At 44.8% G+C, this 18,046-nt stretch overlaps 1 protein-coding gene across 1 annotated transcript in view; it reads right to left on the bottom strand.

Moving 5' to 3' along the window:
• Positions 1-12: 12 nt before the first annotated feature.
• Positions 13-18,046, bottom strand: part of ITGA7 (integrin subunit alpha 7) — a 30,319-nt gene continuing 12,285 nt past the window's right edge. The window contains 18 exon segments of the mRNA XM_043968606.1: positions 13-705; positions 708-729; positions 2,838-2,963; positions 3,074-3,172; positions 3,739-3,852; positions 9,600-9,716; positions 9,940-10,116; positions 10,990-11,092; positions 11,310-11,384; positions 11,523-11,602; positions 11,703-11,783; positions 11,871-12,063; positions 12,687-12,802; positions 12,979-13,128; positions 13,873-14,042; positions 14,179-14,240; positions 14,659-14,754; positions 17,803-17,930. Coding sequence (XP_043824541.1) covers positions 503-705; positions 708-729; positions 2,838-2,963; positions 3,074-3,172; positions 3,739-3,852; positions 9,600-9,716; positions 9,940-10,116; positions 10,990-11,092; positions 11,310-11,384; positions 11,523-11,602; positions 11,703-11,783; positions 11,871-12,063; positions 12,687-12,802; positions 12,979-13,128; positions 13,873-14,042; positions 14,179-14,240; positions 14,659-14,754; positions 17,803-17,930 — 2,112 coding nt within the window. The 3' untranslated portion in view covers positions 13-502.

The raw sequence follows: 18,046 nt of genomic DNA on the forward strand, positions 1-18,046 counted from the left end.
GGTACTTAAATACTTTAATAAATAGACAAAAGCCACTGAGACAGCCCAGCAAAGTGGGGTCTAGGGTTTGGGGGGAGGAGTCCCAGGGGCAGCCTCTCCCCCTCCTTCCTGACAGGGCTAAGGCACTTCCAGGGAGGCACTAGGGATATGGTTTTTCAAGAATTAACAGAAGAGAACCACAATCCTTTCTCCACCTCTAAGTCAAGACATCCGTGGCACGGTGGTCCTGCTTCCTCTCTGCTGGATACTGCCTCCAAACACTCCCAGAACCGAGGAGGATAGAATCATGAAGGGAGAAAGGAGAAAGAGCAGCGAGGCAGGGGGAAGAGTCAGTGATCCCAGACCCTTTAGGTAATCCGACTCTGTGAACAGCCACTCTCTCTGCACCCACCCTCCCTACGTTAAGAAGGCATCTCTAGGAAGATGTGGGGAGGCAGGCTGGCTTTAGGACCAGAGAGAAGATATGTGGCAGAGCCGTGCCAGGGAGAAGTGATGAGCTGAGCTAGGCACTTCCCAGCTCCGGATGTCCACTGGTTTTCGGTTCTAAGTGCCCATCGGGACCCAGGATAGGATGTCCATCAGCACTCTCTCTCCGGGGGTCCCCAGTTGTTCTCAAGATGGTGCCTGTCTTCTCTTCCTTGAATAGCTGCCGGTCCTCACGGGGAATCTTTACCGCATGGTACTGGGGCACGGTGGCCTCGGGTACCGCGCCCGTTTGAAGAATCCCACCTAAAAGAAAGACCCCCCCCCCAGAAGGAAAGGATTTAGGAAAGCCATGGCGCCATGGGCACAGACACCAAGCTCTGGTCACTGGCTCCCTCTCTCCCTCCCCAGGATGAAGGAAAGGTACATGTGTTTCTATTACAGCAGGAGCAAGAAAGGGCTCCAAGCACTAACTGAAAAGAAAGGTAGGTACTGCCTGGCCTGCGTATACATGGGCCAAGGAAGCATTCTCTCCTATTCCTCCCTTCTCCATGGCTCAAAGGAACCTGAGGTTAGGGGGAGGAGTCAGAGACAGAGAAAGAAAAGTGAGGTTAGGGAAGTTCCTTTGCTATAGATGTAGTAGACAGAGCACCAGGGCTAGAGTCAAGAAAATGTGAGTTCAAATTCAGCCTCAGACACTGACTAGCCATGTGACCCTGGACAAGCTACTTCACCCCTGTTTGCCTATTTTCCCATCTGTAAAATGGGAATGATAATGGCATTCACCTCCCAGGATTGTTGCTAAGGATAAAATAAGAGAATATTTGTAAAGTGCCTTACAACCCTTAGAGTGCTATATAAATGCTAGTTATTATTATTATCAGATCTCCCAACTTCCCCAACACCAGGGGCCCCTGGTGAGACGTCATGATCCTCCTACCTCTGCCAGTGGCTGAGGCTATTTCTCACTTAGACTGGCCACTGCCCACTTCTTCCAGGCTTGTCCCACTCAGGAATTTCCCTTCCCTTGCACACTCACCCCTCTTAACCACCACAGACTCCTACTGAGGCTGGGCCCATTATATCTACACTTGAGCCCCTTACCTGTGCCTGACTGACTGCACCAGACCCCCTTCTCCGGCTCATAGATACACTCAAACTTCTATAGCACGTTAAGGCTACAAGATAAATTTTCTCATCATGTCTGGTGAAGAAGAGAGTGCCAATCTTGTCACCCTCATTTTCCAGATGAAGAGGGTGAGGCTCAGAAAGGTACAGTGGCCACACTAAACTAGACCTTCTGACCCCAAGTCTAACACTGTCCACTATACCACACCACGTGGGTCTATGCCCAGCCCATTTGTAGACCCTACACATTCTCAGCCTTGCAAATGTTGACGAAGAGTCTTGAGACTACCCAGCGTGGTGACCCTTGTAGCCGGTGACCAAACCACATGCTCAAATTCCCACAATCCTGTGACACCCCTCCACAGGCTATCTCACACTCACCCCTACACACGCATGCCTCCTGGAACACCCATGCATGATATCTCCCAAATCTCCCACATGCTCACACTTGCCAGGTCTATGCACACTCATTCTCCAAAGCTATATATATACTCACCTATCCACACTCAGGTAGTCCTTCCCTCCCAACTCCTGCAGGCTCACACACACTCCTGCCTCCTCACTTCCCTTCGCACACTCATGGCCCCTGAATGCTGAAGGGACCGACCCCTCCCCCCAGGGATATGTGCACGCATACACACAAAGTTCTATTACCCCACAGTGCCTGGGCCCCCTTGGTCTGCGGCTGAGGGCTGCACAGCCAGATGGGCCCGGTGATAATTGGTGGCAAATTGTAGGCCTTGGCTGCTCCGATGAAAGAAACCACACTGGAGTGTTGGAGGAGGAAAGGGTCAAAATAGAAAGGGGATGGAAAGGCCGGAGGGCAGTGGGGCTGGAGGGAACAAGAAGGCTGGCATTTCTAGGATGCCTGGAAAATTCTGTTTGTCTGAGAGAGTCACATAGTTCCACAGGACTCCTGCTCATTGCAGTGGGAATGAGGGGAGAAGTCCCAGGGCTGAGTTGATGAGGGTCACCCTCATCAGACGAGTTTGACCTTCTCCAAGGAGCTCCTGGCCATTCCAGAAGCACATCAGAGCTTTAGTGTGGATGAGGGGAGACATACATGGGTTTCCATCAACAAATGTGTGTCCTTTCCCTCCATGGGTGTGATTCTGCATACAGTGCCTCCTATAGAGGAGTCTCTGTCCCATGACATGATGGAAGGAGCTCATTTTCCATGTTTGCCTTGTATGTTTCTAAGTACACTCTGACTTCCCTAGGGGTCCCAGTAGAGGAGCCCAGAAGGGCCACCAGCCTTGCCACCCTGTCCCCAGCCTCATCCTCACCTTCCACATGAGAAGAACAAGCAGAGCCAGCACCAAGATTCCAGCTAGTACAGCCAACAAGATGACCCACCAAGGGACCCCACCAGCCACCACGGCCATGGGGTCTAGGTACACAGCCACGGGGATCTGCAAAGAGAAGGGTTAACAAAATGGCAGGGGGATGGGGAGGGGAGAGAAGAGGTAAAGACAGGGAGGAATAATTCGTCCTCCTCCCTCTCCCAAACCCTGGGCCTCACCTCTGTATAGGAATCTCTGAGTACCAGATTCTGTATAGATGATTTCACAGTGATATTGGCTCGGACAATCAGATCCAGGGACTTTACATCTGTGTATTCCTGGGGTTGGAGGACAGAGAGGACAGAGCCCAGTGACACCTCTCCCCACCACAAATACATACACACACACACACACACACACACACACACACACACACCATATCCAAACTCCCGAGCCTCTCTAGGGTCCCTAGTCTCCTAATCTCCCAGAAGCTTCACTGATAGTTACTAAAAACACCTGCTATGTTCACGGTAGGATGCTAGGTACAAAGACAAAAAAACAAAACAAAACATCTCAGCAGATTTCAGAGGTCTTTAAATTAACCCACAGTTCAGGTGAATCCCAATACAGTGAAACTAATCGTTTGAGTTTCTGATGGAAGAGGAAAAAATGAGAAGGCCTCTGGTGGGAGAAAGTGAATCTGCCGCTCTAAGATCACCTGGTCCTACCTCTGCCCTCAGCCTGAGAAAGACATCTCCCCAGATGTAACAATGTTTGGGGCTGGGGTGAGGAACTTAGAGGAGGAAGGAACAGAGGTTCAGAAGTGCCAAGGCACTTGGGAGAATCAAAGAAGCCCAAGAGAGGGAAGAAGCTGACAGTACCCTTGACACCCAATAGCTTTTACCTCCAGGAAAGTGCTGTTCCACAGGCGGCCCCAGACATGCAGCACTGCCTCGCGGTCAAAGCTGTACAGTGCGCAACTGTAGACAATGCAGTTGGCGGTGCCTCGGGCACAGTCCTAGAGACAGGCAGAGAAAGCTTCTATTCTCCAGCCTTACTACAGACGCAGATATCCAAAACCCCCAAATCATTTGCTCCAGGCTCAGTGTTTTCCCATAGGTCAGCCCCAGGCCCCTGCTGTTTCCAACACTCCATATTTTCCCCATTTTTTTCTGTGCATAAAAGGGAGGACTGTTCTCAAGTGTAACAGATCCTTTTGGTAGTCTGGTTAAGCCTGCGGACCCCTTCTCATGAAGAATGTTTTCAAATGTACAAAATAAAATACACAGGATTATAAAGAAAACCAATTATATTGAAATACAGCTATCGGGGGCAGCTAGGTGGCGCAGTGGATAAAGCACCGGCCCTGGATTCTGGAGGACCTGAGTTCAAATCAGGCCTCAGACACTTGACACTTACTAGCTGTGTGACCCTGGGCAAGTCACTTAACCCTCATTGCCCCAGGGTGGAGGGGGTGGGGTGGAGTTCAGAATGCAGACTGAAGCATACTATTTTCACTTTTGTTGTTGCTTTTTTGTTATTGTTCTTGCTTGTTCTTGCTTATTCTTTCTTGCGTTTTTCCCCTCTCTGGTTCTGTTTAATGTGGAAATATGTTTAATATGATAGCAATGTATAACTTATAACAAATTGCTTACTGGCCTAGGTGGGGGGGTGGTGTCTGGGAGGGAGGATGGGAGAAAAATTTGGAACTCAAAAATATCTTTGCATGTAATTGAGAAAAAATTTTAAATTTAAAATAACAAAAAATAAGTTCAGAAACCCCAGATTAAGACCCCCCCAAAAAAATCCGAGGTGATATAATAATAATAAAATTCACCTAGAAAAACAAAAAATCAAGAGCATCAAGGGAATCAATGAAAAATAAATGTGGGAGCAGCTAGGTGGTACAGTGGATAAAGCACCTTCCCTGGATTCAGGAGGACCTGAGTTCAAATCAAGCCTCGGATACTTGACACTTATTAGCTGTGTGACCCTGGGCAAGTCACTTAACCCCCATTGTCCTGCCAAATAAATAAATATATAAATAGATAGATAGATAGATAGATAGATAAATAAATAAATAAATGCGAAGGAAGGTGACCCAACAGTACCAGATCTCAAACTGTATTGCAAAGTGTTAATGATCAAAACAATCTGGCACTGGCTCAGAAATAGAGTAGAGATCAGCTGAATAGATTACATACACAATACATAGTAATAAATGAACATATTAATCTAATGTTTGATAAACACAAAGATCTAAGCTTTTGGGACAAAAACTTACTATTTGACAAAAATTCCCAGAAAGATCAGAAAGCAGTTTGGTGGAAACTAGGCATAGACCAACAGGCAGTTTTCAGAAGAAAAAAATCAAAGTTATCTATGGTTATGTGAAAAAATGTTCTAAATCGCTATTGATTAAACAAATGCAAATTAAAACAACTCTAAGGTACCACCTCATACCTATCAGACTGGTTAATAGCACAGAAAAAAAAATGATAAATATTAGAGGGGATGTGGAAAAATTGGGACACTAATGCACTGCTGATGGAATTGTGAATTGATCCAACCATTCTAGAGGGCAATTTGGAACTATGCCCAAAGGGCTATCAAACTGTGCTTACTCTTTTACCCAGGAATACCACTACCAGGTCTGTATCCCAAAGAAATCAAAGAAAAAGGAAAAGGACCTATAGGTACAAAAATATTTTTAGCACCTCTCCTTGTGGTGGCAAAGAATAGGAAATTGAGGGCATGCCTATCAATTGGTGAATGACAGCAAGTTGTAGTATATGATTGTGATAGAATATCACCTAAGAAATGACAAGCAGGAGCAGCTAGGTGGTAGAGTGGATAAAGCACTGGCCCTGGATTCAGGAGGACCTGAGTTCAAATCCAGTTTCAGATACTTGACATTTACTAGCTATGTGACCCTGGGCAAGTCACTTAGCCCTCATTGCCCTGCAAAAATTAAAAAAAAAGAAAAGAAAAGAAAAGAAATGACAAGCAGGGGACAGGTGGTACAGTGGATAGAGCACCAGCCCTGGAATAAAGAGGACCCAAGTTCAAATCTGGCCTCAGACACTTACTAGTTGTGTGACACCCTGGGCAAGTCATTTAACCCCAATTGCCTCCAAAAATATAAAAAATAAAAAACAAGAAATGAGAAATGATGAGCAGGACACTTTCAGAAAAACCTGGGAAAATTTATATCTTTATATGAACACATGCAAAGTGAAGTGAACAGAACCAGAACATTCTATTCAGTAATAGCACTATTATATGATGATTATCTTTAAGTGACATAGCTATTCTGATCAATACAATGATCTAAGATAATTCCAAAGAACCCATGATGAAAAATGTTATCCACCTCCGGAGAAAGAACTGACGGGGTCTGAATGTAGATTGAGGCACACTTTTTCTTTTTACCTTTTTTGTGGGGGGTTTTGTCTGTGCTTTCTTTCGCAACATGGCTAATATGAAAATATGTTTTACATGGCTTCATGTGTACAATCTATATCAAATTGCTTGCTTTTTCAAAGAGTAGGGAGGGGAGGGAAGAGAGGAGAGAATTTGAGACTCAAAAACAAATGTTTTTTAAAAATTACATATAATTGAGAAAAAATAAGATAAGAAGGAAAAGTGTGAAAAAAGGGAGTGGATTTTCCTTCCTCCTCAAGCAGAGGCTGGTTGTCCACTTATTAGATATGTTATAGTGGAGATTCCTTTTCATGTATGTATTGAACTATATGGCCACTCAAATCCCTTCCACCTCTAACATTTTGTGATTCTGTGATCCCCAACAATCATCCAACCTTCACTGGAAGACCTCCAATCAGGAATTACTATGTTTCTTTTTTTTTTTTTTTTTAGTGAGGCAATTGGGGTTAAGTGACTTGCCCGGGGTCACACAGCTAGTAAGTGTTAAGTGTCTGAGGCAGGATTTGAACTCAGGTACTCCTGACTCCAGGACCAGTGCTCTATCCACTGAGCCACCTAGCTGCCCCTACTATGTTTCTTGAATCAATTCATTCCATCCTGGATCAAAGGTTCTTAATCTGAAGTTTGGGATTTTTTTTTAGAAAAACTATTTTGATAACTGCATTTCAGTATAATTGATTTCCCTTATAATCTGATGCATTTTATGGTATACATTTAAAACCATGATTCTGAGAAAGGTTTCCCCAGACTGCCAAAAGGGTCTAGGACACAAAAAAAAATATCAAGAACTCCTGCTCTGTATCATCAATAGGCTTCCCCAAATGGAAAAAAACAATTTAGATAACTAGAACTGGAGTCAGGAAGACCCAAATTCAAGTCCAGCCATTGGTACTTACTTGCAATATGACTCTAGGTAATAATAATAGTTAACATTTATATAGCACTTACTATGTACCAGGTACTGTGCTAAGTACTTCACAAATATTACCTCATTTGAGCCTCACAACAACCCTGGGAGGTAGGTACTATTATTATCTCTAGGAAAAAACTGAGGCAAACAGTGTAAGTGACTTGCCTAGGACCACAAAGCTAATACGTATCTAAGGCCACATGTGAACTCAGGTCTTCCTGACTACAAGCTTGGTGTTCTTACCACTGTTTTACCCTCAGATTCACTTTCCTTATCTGCAAAATGGAAAGAATAATAATAATAATAACCCATTTCACAGGGTTGTTGTAAAGATCAAATGAGATAGTATTTGTAAGGAAAGCACTTTGCAAACCTTAAAGCATTCCATCAATACCAGCTATTATTAGCAGTAAAATATTAGAGGCCACTAGGGGGCAAAGTGGAAAGCGCACCATGGCTGGAGTCAAGAAGACCCGAATTCAAATATGAACAATCGCCTCAGACATTGACTAGCCGTGTGACCCTAGTCAAGTGACTTAACCTTTGTCTAGCTAAGTTTCTTTATCTGTAAAATGAGTTGTTTGTGAGGATTAAATGAGATATTTGTAAAGCACTTAGCACAGTGCCTGACACACAGTAAGCACTATATAAATGTTAGCTAATTATTATTATTTAATAGTTGCCATTCGTGGGCAAGTTACAAATTCAGATCCCTTAGATGCTAAAGAATTATTGCAAAGACTCCCCAAATGCATATCCACAACATATTCTGATCTTTCTTTAATGCCAACAAAATATCTAGCATTACTTGATATAACAAATGAGCAAACAAACCTTCTGCAGACAGACTAATGCCTCTCAAATAATTACCTACTTTTCAAATAGATGTGTAGTGTTGAAGAAAATATGCACTTATTTGGAAGGATTATTGAATTCATGTGTTTTCTCAATCAACAGATACTAATAGCCCAATTGCTATCATGTAGGGACCCTGGATTTTTTTTTTTAATTAAAAGAGAGTTTTTCATTGCTCCAAACACTGAACTCTACCAATGAACTCTAAGATTCCATTAGTAATTTTGGCCACCACATCACACTGATGACTCCTATTGAGTTTGAAGTCTACTAAAGACCACCAGATCTTTCTTATAATTAACTACTATCAGGGACAGCTAGGTGGCGCAATGGATAAAGCACCAGCCCTGGATTTAGGAGGACCTGAGTTCAAATCCAGCCTCAGACACTTGATACGTACTAGCTGTGTGACCGTGGGTAAGTCACTTCACTGCCCCACAAAAAAATAATAATAATATTGAGAGAGATCGAGAGAGATCGAGAGAGAGAGAGAGAGAGAGAGAGCGCGCGAAGGATAGAGTCCTGTGGCATTCTACTAAAGACATCCATCCCAATTGACACTGATCCATTAATGAGTACTCTGGATCCTGATGCTTAGCTGGCAATCCCATCTAACTGTACTATATAATCCGGCCTGCAATACTCCATCTTGTCCACATCCCTTCAACATGCATATACCATCAATTTTCAATTATCTAGAACAAAAGAAGAAAAAATCTGGGACACAATGTATACTGTATATATTAACCTTCCTAATTCAGGCAACTATTAAATGAATCTGCAGTCTCTCAGCTCAGAATGTCAGGGTCATAGAAAGTTGCCTAGGATAATGAGGAGACTAGAGAAAAATCAGCTTAAATTAAAACCTGACTTACACAAACAATCTAGAACTTGCTAATCAGCTCTCATCATATACATTGTCACTTGTCTGTGCATGCTAACCAAGCCTCACTGTACCATTTTGTGGGCATATGTTGCTTTCTCCAATCCCAACACCCATCTGCCTGGGAGCTCTCCCAGGACAAGAACTCTGTCATCTCTTACTTCTGGAGATGCTCCTCATCTCTACCCACTACTCCATGTTCAAGACAAGGCTCTAGGGGCAGCTAGGTGGCACAGCAGATAGAGCACCAGCCCTAGAGTCAGGAAGACCTGAGTTCGAATCCAGCCTCAGACACTTAACACTTACTAGCTGTGTGACCCTGGGCAAGTCACTTAACCCCAATTGCCTCACCAAAAAAAAAAAAAAGACAAGGCTCTGTCCACAGTTCATGGTGCTGGTTTTCACCACCAGGTTATGATGAGTACCTGCCCAGTATAGGCTCATAGGATTGTGGTATTTAGAGCTAGACAAGATCTTAGAAATCACCCATTCCAACCATCTTTTACAGGAAAAAAAAAAAAACTGAGAACCAGAGAAGTGACATAAATTTGCCCAAGGTCATACCTGTAGAAAGTACTAGAGACAGCCTTGAGCAAAGACCCTGTGATGTATAATTCAGAACTCTGCCTATTGTAATCCCCCAATCCTCATGTCTTTCCTGCATTGTCCTCACCAGGGTGATCTTTTTCTTCTTCTCGGCAGAGGCCACGGGCCACCAGGGGCCTGAGCTGCTGCTCTGGGGCTCCGGCTGTCCCAGCTCACGCCGCTTCCGGTCTCCACTGTCCCACTCCTAGAAAGGGAACACAAGAAGGCCCAAACTCAGAGCCTCCTTTATTTTTTCAGCCCTTTTTTACCCACTCTTTTTCCTTCCCCAGAATAGACCCACACTAGGAGGGACCAGGGTCCTTTCTTTCCCTGCCTTCGCCAAGAGTTTGAGCTCCATCTACATAGCTTCAATAGTATAGCCAACACCGCTCCCAGACCTCGTCCCTCAACCCTAGCCCCAGCTATACCAGTCCAAGGATGTTGGCCTTTGGGATACAGTTCCCCCGCTGTCCAGGTCCTCGACCACCCTCCAATTCCACTCGCATTGGATATAGGAGCCACTTCCCATTGGCGATCTCGTGTGGCCACATGATATTTAGGAAAGCTGAGCCCAGAGTGTTCAGTGACTGGCCCTGGTTAGAGACCTATGGGCACAAAGTAGAACATGCAAGAGGGGGGATTGTACAAAGGGGTGAGAGGAGAGACCCGAGGTGAATGGAAGGATGGGGTGAGAAAAGGGCCAAGAAGGGGAGGAAGGAGGCAGGGTGGAGATTTCACTCAAGACTCAAGAACTAAGCCTTTGTAGCAAGTATCATGACCTGCAGTGAAGGCAGGAGATCACAGAGGGGCAGTAAGAGAGATCCAATCCAAATGAGGACAGAAATCTGGGAGGCAGAACAGACATCCCTTCCTCCCACTCCAGCCCCTACCTAAGGGATCAGGGGAAAGGCACAGCTCTGTCTTCCCTGCTCAAGGACCACCATTCCTCTAGATCAGGGATTCTTACTGTCTGTGAATGAATCAAGCATTTGCTGCCATACAAAGTACTATGCTAGGCCCTAGTCTAATCATCCCTTTTACTACACAGACACACTGCTCCATTCCTGGAGACAGTCCCGTCACTTGAAAGGTGAGGAAATGGCAAGCCCAGATCAGTTAGGTGTTGTGCCCAAGGGGCAGCTAGGTGGTGCAGTAGATAGAGCACTGGCCCTGGAGTCAGGAGTACCTGAGTTCAAATCCAGCCTCAGACACTTAACACTTATTAGCTGTGTGACCCTGGGCAAGTCACTTAACCCCAATTGCCTCACTAAAAAAAAAAAAAAGTGTTGTGCCCAAGGTACACAGATGGTTAAGAGGCAAAGTCAAGATGGGAACCTGGGTCCTCCAGCTCTACTGTTATCATACTCCTTACAAGGAGCCTGGGTCACGTAGAGCTGCCCTGAGCCCAACCCAGGCTCAATGAAGTCTGTGAACAGAAATGGACAAAGAGGGAGGGGAGGTATCTAAGGATCACTCACCGTGATCTCATATTTGACCTTGCTGCCCACATCCGTCTCCGAGTGCATGGCCCTCTCGCCTCTCACCACACCAGAGAAGAAGAGCTTCTCAGGGATTACTTTCCTAGGGAAAGAGATGGGAGGTGGACATAGGTAAAGGAAGGGGGAAAAAGCACAGAAATTTGGGGGAGTTAAGTTGGGAGGCAGAGGAGAGGTGAGAACTTGGTCGAGAGCCCAAAGGAAGGAGAATCAATGGAGTCAGCCTAGAAGCTGGTAGGGGGTACCCCCCATCATGCTTCCCATTCAGCAAGATATCCCCAGAGAGTACTGAAAGTACTTACCCCACTATGGACAGTGGCAACTCAATGACAACTCGGGCAAGGACAGTGACTGGATGCAGCTCCTGCTCGCTGATTCTGGGGGGTGGCAGTAGGGACAGGGTTGCTGGAGATGACAGTATGACCAACACAGGCTTCCAAGCCCTGTCCACCCTAAAAATGGCAGGTACCCCTTTCCACTTCTCTCTGATTTCTCCCAGCCCCCATATGGCTTACGTGGCCAGCAATAGCTCCACCTCTAGCTTAGTGGTCTCAATGGTGATGCCTGAAGTTCCAAGGATAAGGTAGAAGGTAACCTTAGGAAAGCAGAGAAGGAGGAGCAAAGAAAAAGGACTGAGTTTTGGGCAGCAGCCACATGTAAGTACAGGGGGCAAAGAAGGAGTCAGAGATGCTCACCTGGGCTCCTCTCTTCATGGGGTTCCCCAGCTCACATTCCACTTGAGAAGCATTCTCATTAGACACACAAAGGGGCTTTTCCTAAAAGGAGGTAGAGTCATTGTAGGCCAGAAGGCATCCCAGCCCTTCTACTCCTTCCCGGTGTCTATGGGGGGGGGGGGCCCTTACCGCAGGCTCCAGAGCCCGCACCCCCACATAGTGCAGAGAGGTGGGGAGGGAAACGAGAAGCTGAGCTTCGTGGGCATCGTCACCATCAGCTTCCGGCTGAGCTGGGTCTGAGGGCAGATTGGTGACGGTCAGCTCCAGACCAATGACTGGCTGACCGCTCAGGGCAAACACAGCTGTGGTTCCGTCTGGATCCCTGGAAGAGTCAGAGACGACATTCTCCATATCTCTGTCTGTCTCGGGGCTCTATCCCTCCTCCCCCAAGCCGTCTTTCCCTCGTCTCCTCAAGCTTCTACCCCCAGCTCATCATCTCCTTTTCCTCCACCCTATCTCCGTTCCCTCAAATGTCCACATAGTCGCTGCTACAGACTCACAACCCAGACCCAAAATACAGGATCAGCATTCCCGCTGGAGGAAAGCCATCAGTTCCCTTTACTCTGCCTTGCCTAGAAGTCTTCCCTGAGGTTCAATCTCTCTCCTCTCTGCTACTTTTTTTTTTTTTTTTTTTTGCTGGGCAATGAGGGTTAAGTGACTTGCCCAGGGTCACACAGCTAGTAAATGTCAAGTGTATGAGGCCGAATTTGACCTCAGGTACTCCTGAATCCAGGACCGATGCTTTATCCACTGTGCCACCTAGCTGCCCCTCTGCTACTTTCTTAGTCCCTCTCATCACAGTCATTGAGAAAAAGAACGGCAGTTCTTCCTACTTCGAAGACTTTACATGTGACCCCACCACCTCTGAGACTTCTCTTCTGTGACTAGACACCCTAGCCTCTTTAGTTCTCCCAGCCCCTCCCACCCCACCCCCCACCTCCTCACATTGGCAGCGGCTGGAATTCTGTGTCCCCAACCCGGGCACAGAATCGGGCACGGGAGAGCTGCAAGTTGCTCTGGCAGATCTTATCCTCTCCACAACCTTGCTTGAGGAAGTGGATCTAAAGAGGATAAAGTGGAGAGGGAGGGGAGATCACTGGGAGCCCCTCCCTCTAGCAGTGGGTCTTCCCATCCAAACACACCAGCCCCATTCAGGGCAATGATATCTCTCACACATACATACACACACACACACACACACACACACACACACACACACACACACATACACACACACCTCTGCCCTGTGGGTACTGGGCTGGTGGGCATTAAGGACGGGTGCCAGTGGAAGCAACTCTTGTCCGGAGACCTGACGCTGGACTCGGGAAGGCTGGAGGCTGTAGGACAGGGTCACAATGACAGCCCGGAGCTTGTCCTTGACATTCTCCTGGGAAGGGAGATGACAACAGGGAAGAAACTAGGTTCAAATGGGGCATACTGCAGTCCCCAAGTCTTCAGTCCTCCCTCATGTCCCAAGCAAAAGCCCAAAAGTTCTGCTTCTGGGGCAGCTAGGTGGCGCAGCAGATAGAGCACCGGCCCTGGAGTCAGGAGTACCTGAGTTCAAATCTGGCCTCAGACACTTAACACTTACTAGCTGTGTGACCCTGGGCAAGTCACTTAACCCCAATTGCCTCACTAAAAAAAAAAAAAAAAAAGTTCTGCTTCTGGGCTCTAAAAGGACATCTTGGACTACAGGAAGCTGAGAGATGGAAGCACACTTTTTGCCAATATTATCTCACTTGATCTTCACAACAACTCTGCAAGGTAGGTGCTATCATTAAGTCCATTTTACAATTGAGGGAACTGAGGCAAACAGAGGTTGAGTGACTTGCTCAGGGTCACACAGCTAGTAAGTATCTGAAGCTGGATTTGAATCTGGGCACTCCAGGCCCAGCCCTCTATCCACTACAGCTGCCGAGAAAGGAAAGTGTCTCCATATCTCCTAGCATGGAAGGAAATCCCATCTATGTGGACCTGGACCACAGAGGCAGAAGGAAAATGGAATGATCCTAGGAGAATATTTGGGAATATTTCTTGAGCACTGGATAATAAGTACAGAGATAGGAATGACTTGAAAAGGAGGAAGCTGAAATGAAAACAGGAAGGATAGATGGGTCAATTGCCTGCTTACTTGCAGCTGGAATGTGGCATCCCCACAGGCCCGGTCATTCTGGTGCCTAAGCCACACAGTGCCTGAGCTCTGGTGTTTGAAGTCAGCAGGGCCTCGATTCAGGAAGGACACACGGGGAACCTGACCCCGGAGCCGCCTATCCGTGTCGCCATCCAATAGGTAATTCAGGCCTGGTAGATGGAGGAGAAAGGCTGAGAAGCAATCCCAGCCTGCACCTGCCCCAACCCCTCTCTCTCTTTCTCAGTATCCTCCCTCACCCACACTGACCCAACCTAGGAAAAAAAAAAAGCAATGGTCTTCACTCACCAACACTAGGATTGTAGTTGCTGGGATTGGCAATATAGCTGAAGCAAACTCTGAGGTCCACGCTAAGGCAGAGGGAAAAGGACTCAGACATCTGAATCCAGCCCTGTTCCTGTCCTAGGGAAGTGCCATCCTTATGCTGGATACACCAAGTTAAAGTGCGGGAAGCAGGGTTGGGGGAGGATAGAACTGAAATCCATAGTGACCGGGCCCACCAGCTCTGGGACCTAACCCTCTTGGGAATTATCCTTAGGTGGGTTAGAGATCATCTAATTCAGCCCCCTCATTTAAAAGATGGAACAATCAAAGTCCTATGAAGGTGAAGAGGGTCTCTCAGCTAGTAAACAGCAGGCAGGATCTGAACTCCTGACTAGATCTTCTGACTTCCACACCCAGTGCTATTCCTCTGACACCGACTGCCTGGTCAGCTGAACCTCTCCCTCCCAACTCCCCATACCCCCCACCCTCAGGGCCCTGACTCACCAGACCATGTGGCCATCAGCACAGTTAGGCAGCTCCAGATCAATGGCTCGAGGTGAGATAGAGATGTCATGGGAGACATGGAGGACTGGATGGGACCTGGGAATTGATATGATGGAGCAAGGTGGGGGAAGATTATGTAATCAAGAAGCAGGGAGATTATCGGGAATACAGTACTAAGAAAGGTTATATCATTGTTATAAGAAATGAAGAAAGAAGCTATCAGTATTTGCAGATGATACAATGGTATACTTAGATAACCCTAGAGAATCAACTAAAAAACTAGTTGAGACAATTAACTTTAGCAAAGTTACAGGATAAAAAATAAACCCATAAAAATCATAAGTATTTCTATATACCACCAACAAAACCCAGTAGGAAGAGATAGAAAGAGAAATCCCATTTAAAGTAACTGCAGACAATATAAAACACTTGGGAGTCTACCTGACCAAAAAAAAAACTGCAGGGACCATATGAACACAATTACAAAACACTTTTCACATTAAAAAAAAAAAAAGACAAATCTAGGGGCATCTAGGTGGTGCAGTGGATAAAGCACCAGCCCTGGATTCAGGGGGACCTGAGTTCAAATCTGGACTCAGACACTTGACAATTACTAGCTGTGTGACCCTTGACAAGTCACTTAACCCTCATTGTCCCCCACCAAAAAAAATATATATATATAAATCTAAACAATTGGGGACGTATTAATTTTTCATGGTTAGGCTGAGTCAATATAATCAAAATGACAATTCTACCTAAATTAACTTACTTATTCAGGGCCATACCAATCAAACTACCAAAAAAAATTTTCATAGAGCTAGAAAAAATAATAATAAAATTCATATGGAAGAATACAAATTCAAGAGTATCAAGGGAATCAATGGGGGAAATATATGAAGGAAGGTAGCCTACCAGTACCAGATCTCAAGCTATATTACAAAGTGATAATCATCAAAACAATCTGATACTGGCTCAGAAATAGAGTGGAGATCAGTGGAATACACAATACACATCAGTAAATGAACATAATAATCTAGTGTCGGACAAACACAAAGACCCAAGCTTTGGGGACAAGAACTCATTATCTGAAATAAACTGCTGGAAAAAATGGAAAGCAGTATTCAGAAACTAGGTATAGACCAACATCTCACACCATATACCAAGATAAGATCAAAATGGGTACATGATTTAGACACAAAGGATGATATCACAAACAAATTAGGAGAGCATGTAATAGTTTACCTGTCAGATCTATGAATAAGGGAAGAATTGATGACCAAATGAGAGAGAGAGAACATTTTTCACCCCATAAAATGAATAATCTTGATTACATTAAATTTAAAAGATTTTGCGCAAACAAAACAAATACAACCAAGATTAGAAGGAAAGCAGAAAACTGGGGGAAATTTTTTAGAATAAGTTTCTCTGATAAAGACCTCACTTCTCAAATATATAAAGAACTGAGTCAAATGTTATTAGAATGCAAGTCATTCCCCAAATGATAAATGTTCAAAGGATATGAACAAGCAGTTTTCAGAAGAAGAAATCAAAGCTATCTATAGGCATGTGAAAAAAAATGCTCTAAATCACTGTTTATTAGAGAAATACAAATTAAAACAATTCTATGGTACCACCTCACACCTATCAAATTGGCTAATAGGACGGAAAAGGAAAATGACAAATATTAGAGGGCATGTGGGAAAATTGGGACACTAATGCACTGTTGATGAAGTTATGAACTAGTCCGATCATTCTGGAGAGTAATTTGGAACTACATCCAAAGAGCTATAAAAATGTGCATACCTTACCACTATTCAGTCTGTATCCCAAAGAAATCAAAGAAAAGGGAAAAGGATGTATATGTACAAAAATATTTATAGCACTCTTTTTGTGGTGGCTAAGAATTGGAAATTGAGGGTATGCCTCAAAGTTGGGGAATGGCTGAACAAGCTGTGGTCTATAATTGTGAAGAAATACTATTGTGTTATAAGAAATGACAAGCAGGATTGTTTCAGAAAAACTTGGGAAGACTTATATGAACTCAAGCAAAGTAAAGTGAGCAGAACCACTCTGATCAAGGCAATAATCCAAAACAATTCCATAGGACCCATGATGAAAAATGCTATCCACCTCCAGAGAGATGATTGATGAACTCCGAATGATGATTGAAGTATACTTTTTTTACTTTATTTTTCTTGGGGGGTTTTGTCTGTTTTCTTTTGCAACATGGCTAATGTGGAAATATGTTTTGCATGACTTTACATGAATAATCTATATCAAATTGCTTGCCTTCTCAAGGAAGGGGTAGTAGAAGGTAGGAGGAAGACAATTTAAACCTCAAAAAAATTTTAATATATGTTAAAAATTCTTATAGGTAATTGGAAATTTCTTTAAATAAAAAAATTTTTTAAAAAGAAATGAAGAGGGGCAGCTAGGTGGCGCAGTGGATAGAGCACTGGCCCTGGATTCAGGAGGACTTGAGTTCAAATCCGAGCTCAGACCCTTGACACTCACTAGCTGTGTGACCCTGGGCAAGTCACTTAACCCCAATTGCCTCACGAAAGAAAGAAAGAAGGAAAGAAAGAAAGAAAGAAAGAAAGAAAGAAAGAAAGAAAGAAAGAAAGAAAGAAAGGAAGGAAGGAAGGAAGGAAGGAAGGAAGGAAGGAAGGAAGGAAGGAAGGAAGGAAGGAAGGAAGGAAGGAAGGAAGGAAGGAAGGAAGGAAGGAAGGAAGGAAGAAATGAAGAAAGAAGTGGTTTCAGAGAAATTTGGGTAGATTTCTATTGACTGATATGGAGTGAGAAGAACCAGAACAATTTATATCATACTAACAACATTGTAGAAACCTATAATTTTGATAGACAAGAATTCTAGTTAATACAATAATCAATAGCGATTACAGAGGACCAGCATTTTTGACAGAGAGGCAATGAACAATGTCAAAATCTGGGATCTATTTTATTTAGCTATGCTTATTTGTTACAAGGGTTTTGTTTTTCTTTTTCTTTTCTGAGTGAGGAGAAGAGGTGGGAAGAAGAAAAAATAATTATTGATAACTTAAAAACATGTTTTAAGGGAATATGGGCTGGGGGGAGACAGTGGGATCGGGCCCAAGTCAGGGATCAGAAACATAATCAAACCCTTACCTGAAGAGTGCCACAGTGTCAGCCAGTGACCCCACCAACAGGTCTGGATAAGCATTCCCATCGACATCCAGGCCCCCAGAGAGTGAATAACCAAAGCTCTCTATGCCCACAGCCTCACCCTCCAGCACCTGGGAACCAAAGACATCGTACCACCCTTGCTTCTAGTCACCTCTTCCCACCCCACACCTTCAGGCCCCTCACCCCTCTTTCTGGTGCCTGGCCCTCATTCCTCGGGCCAGCCCCA

This window comes from Dromiciops gliroides, chromosome 5 (genome assembly GCF_019393635.1).
Source record: "Dromiciops gliroides isolate mDroGli1 chromosome 5, mDroGli1.pri, whole genome shotgun sequence".
NCBI classification, from domain to species: Eukaryota; Metazoa; Chordata; class Mammalia; order Microbiotheria; family Microbiotheriidae; genus Dromiciops; species Dromiciops gliroides.